This window comes from Diceros bicornis, chromosome 7 (assembly GCF_020826845.1).
Source record: "Diceros bicornis minor isolate mBicDic1 chromosome 7, mDicBic1.mat.cur, whole genome shotgun sequence".
NCBI lineage: Eukaryota > Metazoa > Chordata > Mammalia > Perissodactyla > Rhinocerotidae > Diceros > Diceros bicornis.
In genome coordinates this window covers 2319181-2335957 of record NC_080746.1, presented here as the reverse complement: position 1 = coordinate 2335957, position 16777 = coordinate 2319181, and the positions used below count along the sequence as shown (strand labels likewise).

General features: G+C 40.1%; 1 protein-coding gene across 4 annotated transcripts in view; it reads left to right on the top strand.

The window, feature by feature from the left end:
* The first annotated feature begins 2747 nt into the window (after positions 1-2747).
* Positions 2748-16777, top strand: part of JAM3 (junctional adhesion molecule 3) — a 75541-nt gene continuing 61511 nt past the window's right edge. Inside the window, exons 1-2 of one of the 4 annotated variants that reach the window (XM_058544773.1) lie at positions 2748-2849; positions 3590-3673. In XM_058544773.1, coding sequence (XP_058400756.1) covers positions 2774-2849; positions 3590-3673 — 160 coding nt within the window. In that variant the 5' untranslated portion in view covers positions 2748-2773. Of the gene's footprint in view, positions 2850-3589; positions 3674-7284; positions 7325-12198; positions 12230-16777 lie in introns of those variants that run through there. The other 3 variants (XM_058544774.1, XM_058544775.1, XM_058544776.1) reach the window with 3 other exon arrangements.

Sequence of the window (16777 nt, the reverse complement as noted above, 5' to 3'; positions counted from 1 at the left end):
GAGGATGATAGTTGGGATAAAATGTGAGAATATGGAGTTGGAAATATCGCAAGGAAGGTGGGACTTGAAGGGAGGGGAAATGGAGTGACAGAGTCTTGGAGAAACCTTGGAGTGGGATGCTGCAATGGATGACTCTGGGGTCAGAGACTCCCCTTTGGCATGGGGTCTCTTCTCTCTTGCTGAGTGCAACTTCAGGTGGTGGTTCAGGTGTATAACAGCACAGGGAAGGAACAGAAGCCACAGTCATGTTACTGTTTAAGAATCTACTCCCATCAAGAGAATAAACACACATTGATGTAAAACTCCCTCTTTGCTTCTCATTCTCTCCGATTATGTGCAGGCTAAAGGTCCTTTTCTTTATGAAGACTCTCCAGGAATATTGTAACCATTTTGCCTGATCTGAACCAAAATAGTAGAAAAGGGAAGGGGCACGGGCAACAAGCATTCATTGAGCACCTAGTATGTTCCAGATCCTATCTCACGTGCTCTTCACAGTGACCGTCTGAGGTGGGCTTTGTTATCCCTCTTTAATAGACAAGGGATCCAAGGTTTAAAGAAGTTAAGCAGCTTTCAAAAACCAAGAATTTGAATCATTGTCCATCAGCCCCCAGTGCCCACATCTGCCTTCCTGTAACTGCTGCTCCCACGACCTATCCAGTCTGTTCGGGGGAGTCTCACAGGAAAACCCCACTGTTTGCTACTTGATTTGCATTCTGTGTTGGTATTGAAAAGTATTGCAGATGCTTTTGTTCAAGTTTAGCGCAAGCATATGTAGTTCCCTGAGTTCTTTTAAGAAATGTATCTCTCCTTAGCAAGCCACACATTAGAAATAAGCATATTCAGTTGGATAATGTGGTAATAGAAGCACGGACTCCACAACCGCACTCACTGAATGCTTCCAAAGCTCTGATTCGCTTCTAAAGGGGCCAGAGCTCTCCAGGGAACAACGAAATCATAAGGAGGAGCAGATCACTTGACAGCCAAATATGTCCTATCCTGTCCGTGCATCACTAGTTAGGCTCCATTCCAGGATGGTGTCTCTGCCACCAGTCATGACATGCAGACTCCATCTGTAGAGGAAAATCAATGTTTTACAATAAAGCACCTGCATCCACTCTCGTAGGAACCTCTGCTCCATATAGAACATTCACGGAGCCTTTCTTTGTGATCTTGTTCTGAGTTTCAAAAGATTGCCTAGCAGAGAAGACCATTTAACAGACAGAACCATTTCACAATGCAACCGTAGGCAATCCAGTAGGAGAAAAGAGGCACCAGTTTGTGAAAACTCTACTCTGTCCACAGTCAGACGCTATCTCACATTTCTCAGGTAACCAAAATGGTTCCTTCAGTTAGGCAAATATGCCTGGCCATATAGCCAGGAGCTAAAGGGAACAATAGAGAAAAGAGAGCAAAGGGGAAAAACGTCAGTGAGTCTAAAAAGAATTTTTCTGTTTTTAATTTCTCTATTTTGTGTTTGATGAAGGGAGAGAGGCCACTCCTGTAAAATAACTTTCACCTACTTTTACTTGTGATTTGGAACATGGTGAATTGGAACATAAAGAAGGTTTAGGAAAAGAAAGACAATAGAATCATAGCAGATGATTGAGTTATTTTTATTCTGTCTTTATGAGATTTTTGGGAATGTAATTAATTCACACTTTTATAACTGCTCACAAAGGTTTGAGCAGTTATAAAAACTTATAGAGACGATCATATAGTGATGGCAGTTGAGGTGTATCCTTGGCAACAACCTCAATCTATTTCATGTTTCTTGGCATTCATAATTTAGTATAAATTATACACACTGTTCTACTTTGTAAAAACTAAATATACTAAAAATATGTAGGGTAACTGAATGAAAAATGAAGTCCTAAGTTAAACATTAAAAAATATTAGTTGTTGGAAACTCTGGCATGTTTTACTAATGACTGTACTCAGAATTCTGTTTTTACTCTGTTGTTTCCTGGAGCATTAGGGGTGTACTTTCTATATTAGATACAATACAAGCTATTTCAAGAATTTTGCACAGTATTAAATGACACTCAAAACCTCCTGCATCCTTTGGTCCAATTTCGAGTACATTTTATCCTTCTCTTCATCTTGTCTGCTTGTCCTCATAAGATTCTGCTCCATTTTTCTTTCCCAGCCTTACTATTTCCCAATATTGAGAAAGCAGAGCAAAGAATTAGCCTGCTTTTCTGCCGGATGAACTATTGGGTATACCATCATGCATTTGATCTACAACAGAAACTATGCATTTTGTTTATTTTAGGAAGACATCTCTTTTATGTGCTGTATAATGTACATCTTGCTTATGTTTTGAATAGATTTCAGCGGTTTTACATTCCATCGCATTTGGAATCGGGGTCTCAAAAAAGGTGCAGGCAATAATGCTTCCAAGATAACTGGGCTGCATCCTCACTTGTAAAATAAGAAACACTTCATATCCCAAATTTTGAGTGTTCCTTCTCCGATCTGTAGTGATGGATTCATTTTATAGCTACGGAAATTTACCCCGCCCCACTCTTGAACATGCTTCTTCACTTCCCCCCACTAAATTCATTGAAGGAGACCTTATGGGCCCAGGTCCAGAGCATCCCTGCATCCATAGCAACCAGACTTCAGCTTGCTTTGTCACCATGGTGACGGCTCTGCGGGGGACCAGGTGGTCGCTATGGTAACTAGGGGCGGCCGGCAGGGTCCCGCCAGGCTGGGCGCATGCGCGCCGGGAAGTCCAGCCGCGCCGCGCCGCGGCCCCTCAGCTCCCCTCGACATGGCGCTGAGGCGGCGGCCGGGACTTCGACTCCGCGCCTGGCTGCCCGACTTCTTCCTGCTGCTGCTTTGCAGGGGTGAGTCTGCATGTGTCCGCCCTTGGGAGAGCAGGGTCTGGGGGCGATGGGAGCAGAGCGGGCCGAAGGAGCTGGAGCCGGTCCGGCTCGGGGCTCGGGGCCCGGCGGACAGGGTCGGATCCGGGCCTGGCCCGGGGTGGGCGCGGGTCGGAGGGCCCTGGGGGCCCGGCTCGCTCGCTCCGGGCGGTGGGCGCCGCCTCCCGCGAAGACCGCGGCCGCCTGGGCGGGGCTCGGGGGCCGGCGAGAAGACCCCGCGGGGCGCCCTGCCGAAGTCCCGGCCGGCTCGGCTCCGAGGCCCGGCTGGCTGCGCGGTCACAGCCCCTTGGGGCTGTGCTGTTCATCTTCTCTTGCCGTAAACAAAGGAACTGAATGGGCCAAACCCGACTTGCCTTTCGTGGAAATGAAAAGGCACATAGCGCAACCTTAGCTGTCTCCAGCCCGGCCTAGACCCCGCAGACCCTTACCCTGAAACAGCATCTGGGCCATTTTGAGCAGGACACGCTGATGAACTTGAGAGTTTCGGTCTGTCTTGTCCACTGTCTATAATTCTCATTAGATTCCTTTGTCTCAGGACAGTTGGACAGAAGGGCTAAAATAGCTTCTCTTTAGTGAGCGTATATTATATACTAGGCACTTTGAAATCGTTATCTCATTTAGTCCTTACGACAACCTCGTGAGGTTTTGTTAACCAGTTTTCAGATGAGAAAACTAAGACCTACGTCGTCTCTTCTCCAAGGCAGCATTCCTGGTAAGAGTAGAGAAGACTCAAACGCGTGTTTACCTAAAGCCCTGCGCCACACTTCTCCCCTGGTGGCCGTCCGCAGGTAACCAAGCCAGGTCTTTTCTCAGCTCTCAAGTCATTTTTTTGTTTGGCTTAGTTGCCATTGTCATCTCATGATGTTTTCCACAATATACAAATGAAAACACGAAGTGACTGGGAGTGGGGGTGGACGGACTGAGAGAACAAAGCACTCCTCTGTTTGGTGCTCATTGCTGCGGGTGGTTCATAATGGTGGTGGTAAAAAGTGAGGGTCTGAGACAGAAGCTGTGGAAACAGGGTCTGTGGTGAAGGATAAGTTTCAGGGTATAGATGTTGTTCGTATACTTTGCCTGCGAGTGGGTTCCAAAAACGTATGTGGTTGGGAGATGGAAAGGATCAGAGGCTAGCCGGGAACAAGGGTGTCAGGAATGTCCAGCTCCTGGCTTTGTTGGTCACACTGACACCGCCCTGTTCACAGACTAGAACAACTCCCTATTGTTGGAAAGTTCTGTTCACATGAAAGTTTGCAGTTTTTATTGCAGAAACATTTGGCAGTTTAGTTCGGGAATGTTTAGTTCGGGAATGAGTTTCGACTTGGCGGTTTGTTAATAAAACTAGAAGATGCTAAGGACTTCACATAGCATTTACTTCTTATTTTGCTCTCCTGGAGGGGCTCCTTTTGTGGCTTCCTTGATATTAAGGGCTGGAATTTACCTGCAGACATAGGAGAAAAAATCAGATTTTGCAAAATAGGACTAATGACAAAGAGTCAAAGTGGCAGGATGTATTAATCCACTTTGGAGGGATGTAACTATCTTTTTTAGTAGGCAGCTCTTTTTCCATTATTTTGTTTATACTCTAAACATACTGTAATAACTTGAAAATTTTATTCTTCCACAGGTCATGACAGCTGTGTCTTTATTTTTATGATTACTCTTTTCAATTGTTATTATTTTTCAGCATTCTCATTTAAAAAATTTTGGTTCCTGATATAAATATTCTTTATTAGTTCTCTTTGCCAGGCTTTATTATAAGAATTTAATATGTATTAATTAATTTGATATTGATAACTCTAAGAGGTTGTTACTATTATTTTGTCCGTTTTGTGGATGAAGAAACAGAAGTACGGGGAGACTCATTAACTTGCTCAGGATGATATCCCATGCATGTTAAATTTGGAAATCTTCAACCATTTGTGGTAGTCCAGTTTTTGGTTACTTGTATTATTCCATTTGACGGTGGAGTTCTTGTTATGGATCAGTGTAACCAAATTATCAAATGTTCAAAGCTCTGTATATAAAATATTCTTTTGTTGAATTGGTGACAGGTGCAATTCAACTTTACAAATGTTATGCCACATGTCTCTTTTGAATGATTATGTAGTAATTAGTGTTAGGTTTCCAGATCCTTTGATGTCCTGGAGAGAAGTCTTTCATTTAGAATTAGAATGGTAGCAGTTTGTATTCTTGGGATAAGACAGTTTTGTATGCTGAAGCTTAATTAGTAAAATCTGAAAATCAAAATTTCCAGGAAATATTTGAAAAAAATTCTAAATTTTCCATTTTCGTTTGTTTGGACTCCTGAGACATGTTTTAGAATGACCTAGTTTATGTTTTAATTCTGTTTAATTATTTGACAGATATAATCATTAACAGATGTGTATGTATGTGCACGTGTGTTCAGAAAACAAGGAGCACCTGCCCTGAAGTATGCAGTGCTTCAATCAGCTGTTCGTTCCCACGTGACTTGTTGATAGGCATTTGTTCTTGAGAGCTTCAGGCGAGGGAGATTGAATGGATAGCTATTAGAGATGCTTGATCATAAGTAATTGTAGTATTACATCCAGACAGAATTATCATACCCCTGACCCCTAAGCTCTGTGTAACTTGCTCTTGAGGTAGTCCAACAGGCTTGGCTTAGATTGTTTCTTTTGAGAGAAACCAGATTTGTGTTAAGCACACTTTCTGAGATGGCCCATAATAAACTGAAGAAGCTATGGATTTAGTACAACTAGCAGCTGTTGGAGATGTGATATTGGCAAATTCCATCTCCATAAATTCTTTGAATTTTTTCAAAGCACAAGTGAGGCAAAAGAAAGGAAAATATGTGTGTGAATGAAGTTAGGCTGTATGGAGTCTGCTGAGTGGCACCCTAGTCATGAAGCTGGGTTCTCTTTTTTAAGATATGATTATGATCAGGTGGTGTGAATGTGATGCTGTTAGGGCTGAATGCAGGTTTCAGATTTTCTGTATCCGCTGAGTGCTAACAGTATATGCAAATAGCTTTACTGGAGTATAAAGAGATCCTGAAAGAAAGTTTTTGTAAGCACATTTTTTTACACCTAGTTGAGCAAGGACAGTATCCACTATAGTATATGGAGATCGAAAGCCTCAATTTACTGCCTTTCTGCAATTGTCATGCATGACACACAGAAAGCTTCCTGAGAATTAGCCCTTGTTTCTGATGTCAAGGAATGCTGTAGTATATTGTGTTGGTGTTTTGTTTTTAAGTAGTATCTATTATATGTTATATATCATATTTCCCATGAATAGTTAGTATGTACAGCAGGAGTTTTAATGCTGGTTGTGTAGAAACGTCAAACTTTTTAATAAATTAGGACTATACAAACATTTTTCCTACGTCATCTTTCCTTTTCAGAGTATCCCAAGGCTTCTGTGGTTCAGGCTTCTTTCTGCAGATTATTGCCAGAATCAAATTCTGCCATAGTCCTGCTGTCTGCTTTGCCTAACTTAACCTCAGCTCGCAGTGATCCTTCCTGTCTCTGAATAAGCATAGCTCTTGGTCTGTAGTGCAGTTCAGTACAGCAGACGTTCGCTGAGTATCTGTCATATGCCGGGGGCTTGCTTCGTGCTGGGGGCACACAGTGAGCAAAGCCTCCGCAGCCTGTGAAGAGCCAGGGAGGTTGTGTGCTGAGTTAGGTTGGGCTTCAGTTGCTGGGTATAGTGTGTGTTATCTTCTCAATGATATTAAAAAGTCATTGGGAACAGAGACTGAACTTAATTTCCTTTCTATTTTTTCAGAGATGACTGTAGTAAATATTTTCTTTGTCACTTGAAAGTCAGTTAACATTTCTTAAACACTTCCTGTTTGTCTAGGCATTTTCTATGTATCTTAGTTCCAGGAACTTTTGGAAATTCTCAGTTTTTACTACAGTAGTTTCTGTGGAAGAAAGAGAATGGTAAGTATTTCTTGACTTGGTTTAACTTAAAAATCTTTCTACCGTCTGCTCTATGCAGTTGTTGGGAGAGAGGGAGAATCTCCCTCTGCCCTTTTCCTTAAGGTTCTTATGGCTGGCCAAATAATTAACAAGACAGGTTAGCAGGAGAAAATAATACCAAGTTTAATAACATGTATACGTGGGAGAAACTCAGAAATGAGCAACTCGTCCCTCTGTCTAAGCTGCTTGCTTAAGTATTGCAGCTAAAGGCGAGGAGTGTGTTGGGGGTGGGTAGTGGTCTGGGACTTCAGAGAACAGGAAGACAATTCTTTTCAGGGTCATCTATAGATAATGTGGTCAGGGAGAGACAGAGTTTTTGATAAAAGGGGCTTGGTGCCTTTCCTATCTGTAACCTCTATCCTGCATTATCTTTACAGCCATCACGATAGAAGATCTGTTCCAGGAAGGAGCCACCATGTCCAATTCTTTAGGCAGTTAGTGGGGGAGGTCAAATGTCCCTCAGAGAAAACAACCAAGGTAAAGAGATGTATTTCAGGGTGGCCAAATCTTGATCTCCCACAGTCCCGCCTTTGAAACTAAAAGTTTCACAGTCCTTTTGAAACTTAAAGAAGTTTCATAGTCCAGAAGCAGAGTTGGTAGATTGTTTCATCTCACTGAACACATTTCTTAGTCCTGATAATAGATCAGTTTAATTAAGTTCCCTTTGGAAGGTGGTGATGCAGGTGGGCTCTCAAGGTTATGCCTATATTATGGAAGCAAGCAATCAAGTATTTAATAGAAGCATTTCTATGTAAACAAAAGAAAAACAAGGTTAATGGTTGGAGCAAGTTGTAAAGCAGTTTCTGAGTTAGAGGACAGCCAGTTAAGAAGATTTTTAGATGTCAGCGTCAAAGCATCTTTTGCAGTTTAAAATGTCTCTGATGATGTCATCGGGTAATCTCTTAAGTTTATATCAAGTCCATCAGCTTCAGTTTGTAAGGCTTCAGGAAAAAGGGCAGGTTCAGTTTTCAGTGATTCCAAATGAAAATGATGGAAAAAATCAAAAACGTTAGTTTGGACATCTGTAGCCAGATATTTCAGGAGACTAGAAGAAATCAGGATCCAGTCCAGTCAACAGTTATAAAACAAAAACCTCAAAAGACAATTAACAAAACTAGGATCTAATATCCGCAAATGTATACTATAGTTTTTACTGAAATATAATTTTTCTCTCTAAAATCACCCTCATTTTTATTAAGATAGCCAAATTAAAACTAGTTTGCAAAATAAGTCTAGTTCCAATAGAGTTGGCCCAATTATTTACATAAGTACAGCAAGAATAGCAATTGATCACATAGGCTCTTTTAAATCTGCTTTGCTGGAACTTTTTATAAGGAATCTCAGATTGAACTTCATAGGCCTCTCGAGGCCAGGAAAGCCAAGCCAAGGATTTTGTCATCAGACTTTGCCTGTAATACCTACAGATTTGGGTGAATTCCTCTCTTCTGAGGTTCCCCCAAAATATTTCAAGGTTCCTTGTACCTGCCAGATAAGTGACATTCTTTACTTATCCTGGTAAGTGTTGCTTGGAACATAAGGTACCAGGCCAATATTTCCACGTGGCTTTATTCCATAAAGTCCAATCTTCATTCCTCAAAAGCTGTATGGTTATATCGCAAATATGATGTTCCAGTCAGCCTTGGTAATATAACCAGTGTTTCCAATTGTGTCCTGTTATAAGGAGAACAGATTCTTATTGAACTTATGCAAATAACTATATTGCCATGAAAACGACAATACTCACTAAGAGTTTCCAAATTCGAGGGATCAGGTAGAGAGAAAAAGATAAATATTTCCATTTTACTTACAAAAGTATCATTTACCAAATTGCTATAAGTCATAGCTAGCTCAGGAGAAAAGAGAAAAAGTCTTCCTTAACTCTGAAAAAACAAAACATTAAAAATTCAGCAATACTTCAAATGAAAAATCATAAAAATTATAATTATCCTTATCAGTTCATTGAGTCCTGTGTAATCCATTCTTGATCCCAATCTTTTTGTTAGCAGCTTCATGAAGTTATCAGTTTCTCCATCAGATTTCTGTAATTTCTTACCCAGTTCAGTTTTATGTTCAGAAAGTTTATCAGAAGCCTGTACTTCAGTGTAAATGTCAGAGTCCTTTCCATGAATTTTTCTGAAGTTGAAACATTTTGTAAAAGCATTAGAGCAAAGAAATAAGTCTGTAAACAACAAGACCTCAAAATGACAATTGACAAAGAAATTTGGTTAATTTTGTGACATACAACACTTTAAAATAATAATAACCAGAATTATGACTGATAACCAGGACAGATCAGAATTTCAGTAATGTTATACAATTTTAAAACACCTATATCAATAACATTTACCCACATAATACCACCTAAGCAGGCTTATCATCACTTGTCTGACAATGCTTTCCATGTAATTTAACATACTGAATAAGCCTGGTAAGTTTAGTGTCTTTCCTCTTATAGGGAGAGAGGAAATTTCTTTGAGAAGTTTCAGGGCCCTTTGAAAATTCTCAAAGAAACAAAGTAAAAGAAAGACTTTATTTAAGATATGAATTTTGGGGAGCTTGTCAAAAATATAAAAAGTTAAAGCAAACAGAGCATTAACAGTCCAAAAAGCCTTAATAGAGAGACCTCAGTGTTTTGAACACAGGAAATTATTTTAACAAAACATAGATTTTCTGTCTTTTAGGTAGACTTACTCAAAGGTAAAGAAAAATCTTTTGTAACCTTTTTATCAAGTTTAAGCAAATTATCCTTTTAAGAGACAGAAGACCAAATTTTAATTTTGCACCAGCTTACTTCTGCTATTAAAACTCATTTACTTAATTAAATTCATTTCAATCTTAGCCAACTTGACCATGCAAAAACTCCTTTTCCAGAATTCCTCTTCCACAAACCTATAACTTTCTTTTTACATTTAGAATTTGTCCCATGTCTTTCTTTTCCCTCAAATAAATTTGAGGACAAATTTATCTTTCTTAATCAACCAAACAAAATATTTCCATTCTTTGTTCCTTCTTTATACATCTTACTTTCCTTGTACACAGACATATTTTTCTTAATTTTTCTTAATTTTCAATCACATATACGAATTAGAAATTTTAACCCTTAGAAACCTTAATTTGTAAGTAAAGGCTAAGTAAACAATTATAAACTTTCTTTTACATTAGTATCTTGTGGCTTGGAAAATTTATAAACACTTCATAATTTCTAGAAATATGTTACTTTATAGTACAGTCTTTTAATAAAACATGTTTACCAATAGACCCAAAAGGCCTTTTGGTTTTCCTGTAATGAAAAGCTAAAAGTAGACAAATGTACATTTAGCAATCAATGTCTAATATCTTATCTTATTTGAAAATGATGATAGTGAATTTTTATCATAAAATTTAGCAAAACTCTAAAGTTTTAAGTCACCAAAAAGAGTTTGAAAGCTGTAACCACCATAACACATAATTATTGTTTAAAGTTCACCCAACATTCATCTTTTTCACGACTATTTAGTTACTTATTCCCAATAATTATTTAGATTGCCTACAAGACTTCATAAGACTTCAGATAAAATTAGCCATCATTTAAATTACTATTTTTGTTAACCAGTTCTGTAATAGAAATAACATCAGTTTTTTCCTACAAAATTTCATGTAAATTTCATCACCTCTTATACATTTAAACTTAGTTATCATTAAGATTTTTATCAATAGGTCTTGGTCTTCTAATTTTGGACAAGGGAAGCATTCCCAGTCAGACCATTTTAAAACATACTCAGGCAAAGTTGATGTAACCTCTTTATATAAAATTAGCTCAAACATTCCAACCTTTATAATCTTATCAACACTTACACTTTTACATGTTCTCAATTCAGTTGTAACCTGAGTCAAGTCTTAAGGCTAGTCAAATTTTTCCCTTCCTTTTCTGGCCTTTTCTTAGGTACCAAGTAAATAATTATGTGAGAGCTCTCAAAACATTTTTTTCCCCCCAATTTAGAAGTTTTCCCAATTCAAAGGATCCGTTGTCTGGCCATTGACGAGTAGGATCTTCATTTGTATATTTATTCCAATAGTGACTCGAACCAATAAGCCTTTTTAAGGAAAGACCTGGAGGTGACTTTCCACGCTTAGAATAAATCTTTACTGTGGACGCGAGAGGCGTCCCTGGTGAGGGCACAGATGATGTAGCCCCCGTGATCCACAGAATTCACTCCCGAAGATATTCAGGGAAAGTAAAGACCTTCGTTGCACAGGCGGTAAGGAGGATGTAGTGAAAACAGTGTCTCCGGTCTCCCACAATAGTGTGGGATGCCTCCAGTCACAGACCCGCTAATCTGTGACACCGGGCAGGCGATACTGGAATGGGATTTTTCCAGCACTAACAAGCAACGAAAGTTAAGATGACAAAAGCCCTTATGGACTGGGCCCTTTATGACAAACTCCCCTGAGAGCTTGGCACAGCCGGACAAAGAGACAGGTCGGAACCCCAGTCTACTTGACTGGCCACCAAGGGGCACCCCAGTAAATGCACCTTCCGTAGGGTGGAGACCAAGGAGAAGATTCTCGCTGGTCACAAAGCCAAGTGATCTCAGGACACAGAACAAGACAGAGACTACTCTGGGAGGAAAAGGGATCAAGATCAAAACCAAGAGTACTCTACCAAATTTACCAGAGTCACTAAAAGCAGAAGAAACTAGTTTCCCAAATATTTCCTCCTGCCAATCTAAATTTAGAAAGAGAAAAAAATTCTTACCACTTCCTTCCACCGGACTCCGCAGATAGAGATTCCGGGAGGCTGACGTGGTAAGAAGTCTTAGCTTTTGCTGGCTTTTGTCAGGCGTTCCCGTATCTCATCATCTGCAGTAGTCCAGGGAGAAGGCAGTTCTTCCAGCCAGAGAAGGCAACTTGCCAGCCAGTTAGAGCCCCACGTTGGGCACCAGAACTGCCGGGAGAGAGGGAAAATCTCCCTCTGCCCTTTTCCTTAAGGTTCTTATGGCTGGCCAAATAATTAACAAGACAGGTTAGCAGGAGAAAATAATACCAAGTTTAATAACATGTATACATGGGAGAAACTCAGAGATGAGCAACTCGTCCCTCTGTCTAAGCTGCTTGCTTAAGTATTGCAGCTAAAGGCGAGGACCCTGTTGGGGGTGGGTAGTGGTCTGGGACTTCAGAGGGCAGGAAGAGAGTTCTTTTCAGGGTCATCTATAGATAATGTGGTCAGGGAGAGACAGAGTTTTTGATAAAAGGGGCTTGGTGCCTTTCCTATTGTAACCTCTATCCTACGTTATCTTTACAGCCATCATGATAGATCTCTTCCAGCAAGGAGCCACCATGTCAAATTCTTTAGGCAGTTAGTGGAGGGGGGAGGTCAAATGTCCCTCAGAGAAAACAATCAAGGTAGAGAGATGTATTTCAGGGTGGCCAAATCTTGATCTCCCACACAGTTATACAAGTTGAGGAAGAAGAAAAACATGGGGGAAATGCTTATCATATAATTTAAATGACACAGGCCGCAGGTATGATTGGTATAGACTATATGATTTCAATTATGCAAAACATCTCATGCTTAGGGGAAAACCCTGGAAGATAAGGAACCAAAATGTTGATAGGTGCTGTTTTTGATTGCTAGGTTTTATCTCTGATTGTTTTTTAGTCTTCTCTGTTTTCCTGGCTGATTCTTCTGTCTTTTTTCCCAAGTTTTCTTTAATGAGGATTTTTCTTTATAGTATGAGAAGAAAATTGCATTTGATTTGGCTTCCAATAGATAAAATAGTGGAATTTTAAGTTTGACGCTAGTAAAGATTTTCTTTTAAAATGGTAAAACTGTAGCTTAATGTGATAGCATGTACATTGTGTGTTTTTCCAGCTCCCTAGTGTCAGCCACAGTGGATGAAGGAGGGGCTGGCTTGAAGTTCAGTTGTTTGATCTTGCATTCTTTGTGACTCATTTGAGAGGTTTGCTGTCATTGGCTTTTGGGTGGGGGAGCCAACTGTGGCATTCTCTGCAAATGGTTAACTGGAAAACAGAGAGAGCTGATGAGAGGACCTGCCTTTCCCTTTTTTCGAACAAACAAATAAGCTGGGTAGCTGCTTTGGTTTGCTTGTTCAGAGCCAGCCAACATTTATTGAACACCTACTCGTGCCAGCCGGGCAGCTCCTCGAGGACCCGTTCTCTTTGTCTTGGGTGATAGGAAGACCAGGTCAAATTGACTTCCTTGGGAAATAGACTCTGAAAGACGTTTCCTGAAGTGAGCTGTCAGCCGGTGTATCCTTATCACTTCTTCCTGCCCACCACAGACTTCCTTTTTGGATGTCTTTCTCAAAGGAAAATATTTAATGTCTTCAGAATGAAGTGCAGCTGTCTGGAGGATTATGAAGAATGCAGCACATCCTAAGACGGCTGTTTTTGTGTGTGTGTCTTTTTTTTTTTGCCGTGTTTTTCCTGTCAAGTATCTCTGTCAGGGTGCTGGAACTTAATCAGCCAATCCATGTTTATTTGACTCTCTTCGTTTTCACAGCAGTAAAGCTGTCCGTGAGTAAACTAGGGGAATCCTAGGTAAGTGCCTCCCCAGACCAGAAGGAACATGCAATTTGTGATTGTTAACTGAGTAGCATTTTGGTAAATGTTTATGTGTCTAGAAGTGAGAGCACTTACTCTGGGTTGGCTTGGTAGAGGAGAATTTCAAGAAGGAGCTGGAGTTTTAGGGATAATTTTGATTTACATAGTGCAGATTTGGGGGAATGGAGGTGTTGAGAGCCAGGAAGGTAGAGGAAATAATATGAGCAAAGGTGTGGAGTTGGGAAAGCATATGTTGTGTTTTGGGACCAATGAGTTATTATAATGATAAATAATAACAGCTTCCATTTCTTGAAAACTGTGTGCCAGGTATAGTGCTGACGGCTTTACCTGGGCTATCTTAATTGATCTCAGTGATACCTAACCAAGTGGGCTCGCCTCCTGGTGAGTTAAATAAGACTCTACACCAGTGGAAGTTGTCTCACAAAGTAAGGTGTATTTGCAGCAAATTGGAGGCCATGAGGAATCATTTCCAAAGTCATGGTGGTGTCCTGGAACAAAGAAAAGCAGGAACTTGTATTTGGTTGGGGAATGAATATTCAAAAGGGAGAGGGGGGTATTTTGCTTGCCCAGGCTCAGTTGGAGAACATGCTTCCACTTAATGAGGCCTGAGGTCCTCTTGGAGAGATCTTTGCATTAAAAACAAGGCAAAGGTCATGGCCATAGCTTGAGTGCCTTGCTTGGTCAGTTTCAGGATGGCTGGTGGTTACATCTTAACACACAAAAGGAAAAGAAACAACTTGGAAAAACAGTTAATTGCTTCCAAACCCACCTCTGAGTTTCCAGAGGCACCTAGTAGGTGACATCAGGAGCCAGTTTTTTAAAAAAAAATTATTTTACTGAGGTCATAATGGTTCATAACATTGTTAAATTTCAGGTGTGCATTATTGTTTATTAGTTTCTTTGTAGACTGCATGGTGCTCAACACCAATAGTCTAATTTTTATCTGTCACCGTATATATGTGCCCCTTTTGCCCACCCCACCCCACCCCCATCCCCTCTGATAAGCACTAATCTGTTCTCATTGTCCATGTGTTTGTTTATCTTCCACATATGAGTGAAATCATGTGGTGTTTGTCTTTCTTTGTCTGGCTTATTTCACTTAACATCATACTCTCAAGTTCTTCCATGTTGTTGCAAATGGGATGATTTTGTCTTTTTTTATGACTGAGTAGTAGTATTCCATTGTATATATACCACATCTTCTTTATCCAGTCATCAGTCCATGGGCACTTGGGTTGCTTCCACCTCTTGGCTACTGTGAATAATAGCAGCCAGTTGTTATAGGTTTCCTTTTGCAGATGATGAATCTGAGGCTCAGGCGGGTTAATTACCCAGCCCAAGGTCACATCTGGTAAATTGAGGAGCCAGATTGCTCATCAAAGAGAACATCGGAGAGTGGTGGGGGAAGAGGTGGAATCTCTCTCTGCCCTTTTCCTTAAGGTTCTTATGGCTGGCCAAATAATTAACAAGACAGGTTAGCAGGAGAAAATAATACCAAGTTTAATAACATGTATACATGGGAGAAAGCAGGGACACTGCGTTTCTCAACACAATAGCAGAAATTTTCGTCTTAAATACCATGTTCAGCTAATGACAAAGGAGGATTTTGGGGGTGGGGGGAGTCAGTTACAGGAGATTACCACTAAAGCACAGTAAACAAGAGTAAGGTTATTATGCAGCTTTAAGGCCTCAACTTCCACATTGATAAGCCTCTAGAAATGAGGCCATCCCCCTCTCTTCTCAAAACAGAGAGGGAGATACCTTTACAAATGGAGATTTCCCTTATAAATGTAAATGATTGTCTGGCAACCCCTCGCAGGGCCATCCAGAGAATGTGGCCAGAGAGACAGAACTTCCGATAAGATGGGCTTGTTTGTGCCTTTCCTGTTGTAACATTTATCCTACATTATCTTTACATCCATCATGATAGGTCTGTTCCAGGAAGGAGCCACCATGTCAAATTCTTTAGGCAGTTAGTGGGGGAGGTCAAATGTCCTCAGAGAAAACAACCAAGGTAAAGAGATAGATTTCAGGGTGGCCAAATCTTGATCTCCCACAGTCCCGCCTTTGAAACTACAAGTTTCACAGTCCTTTTGAAACTTAAAGAAGTTTCGTAGTCCAGAAGCTGAGTTGGTAGATTGTTTCATCTCACTGAACACATTTCTTAGTCCTGATAATAGATCAGTTCAGTTAAGTTCATTTTGGAAGGTGGTGATGCAGGTGGGCTCTCAAGGTTATGCCATATGGAAGCAAGCAATCAAGTATTTAATGGAAGCATTTGTATGTAAACAAAAAGAAAAACAAGGTTAATGGTTGGAGCAAATTAGAAACAAGTTTGAGATAAGAGGACAGCCAGTTAAGAAGATTTTTAGATGTCAGCGGCAAAGTATCTTTTGCAGTTTAAAATGTCTCTGATGGTGTCGTCAGGTCATCTCTTAAGTTTATATCAAGTCCATCAGCTTCAGTTTGTGAGGCTTCAGGAAAAAGGGCAGGTTCAGTTTTCAGTGATTTCAAATGAAAATGATGGAAAAAATCAAAAATGTTAGTTTGGACATCTGTAGCCAGATATTTCAGGAGACTAGAAGAAATCAGGATCCAGTCCAGTCAACAGATATAAAACAAAAACCTTAAAAGACAATTAACAAAACTAGGATCTAATATCCACAAATGTATACTATAGTTTTTACTGAAATATAATTTTTCTCTCTAAAATCACCCTCATTTTTATCAAAGATAGCCAAATTAAAACTAACTAGTTTGCAAAATAAGTCTAGTTCCAATAGAGTTGGCCCAATTATTTACATAAGTACAGCAAGAATAGCAATTGATCACATAGGCTCTTTTAAATCTGCTTTGCTGGAACTTTTTATAAGGAATCTCAGATTGAACTTTAAAGGCCTCTCGAGGCCAGGAAAGCCAAGCCAAGGATTTTGTCATCAGACTTTGCCTGTAATACCTACAGATTTGGGTGAATTCCTCTCTTCCGAGGTTTCCCCAAAATATTTCGAGGTTCCTTGTACCTGCCAGATAAGTGACATTCTTTACTTATCCTGGTAAGTGCTGCTTAGAACATAAGGTACCAGGCCAATATTTCCACGTGGCTTTATTCCATAAAGTCCAATCTTCATTCCTCAAAAGCTGTATGGTTATATCGCAAATATGATGTTCCAGTCACAACCTTGGTAATATAACCAGTGTTTCCAATTGTGTCCTGTTATAAGGAGAACAGATTCTTATTGAACTTATGCAAATAACTATATTGCCATGAAAACAACAATACTCACTTACTAAGAGTTTCCAAATCCTGGAGGGATCAGGTAGAGAGAAAAAGATAAATATTTCCATTTTACTTACAAAAGTATCATT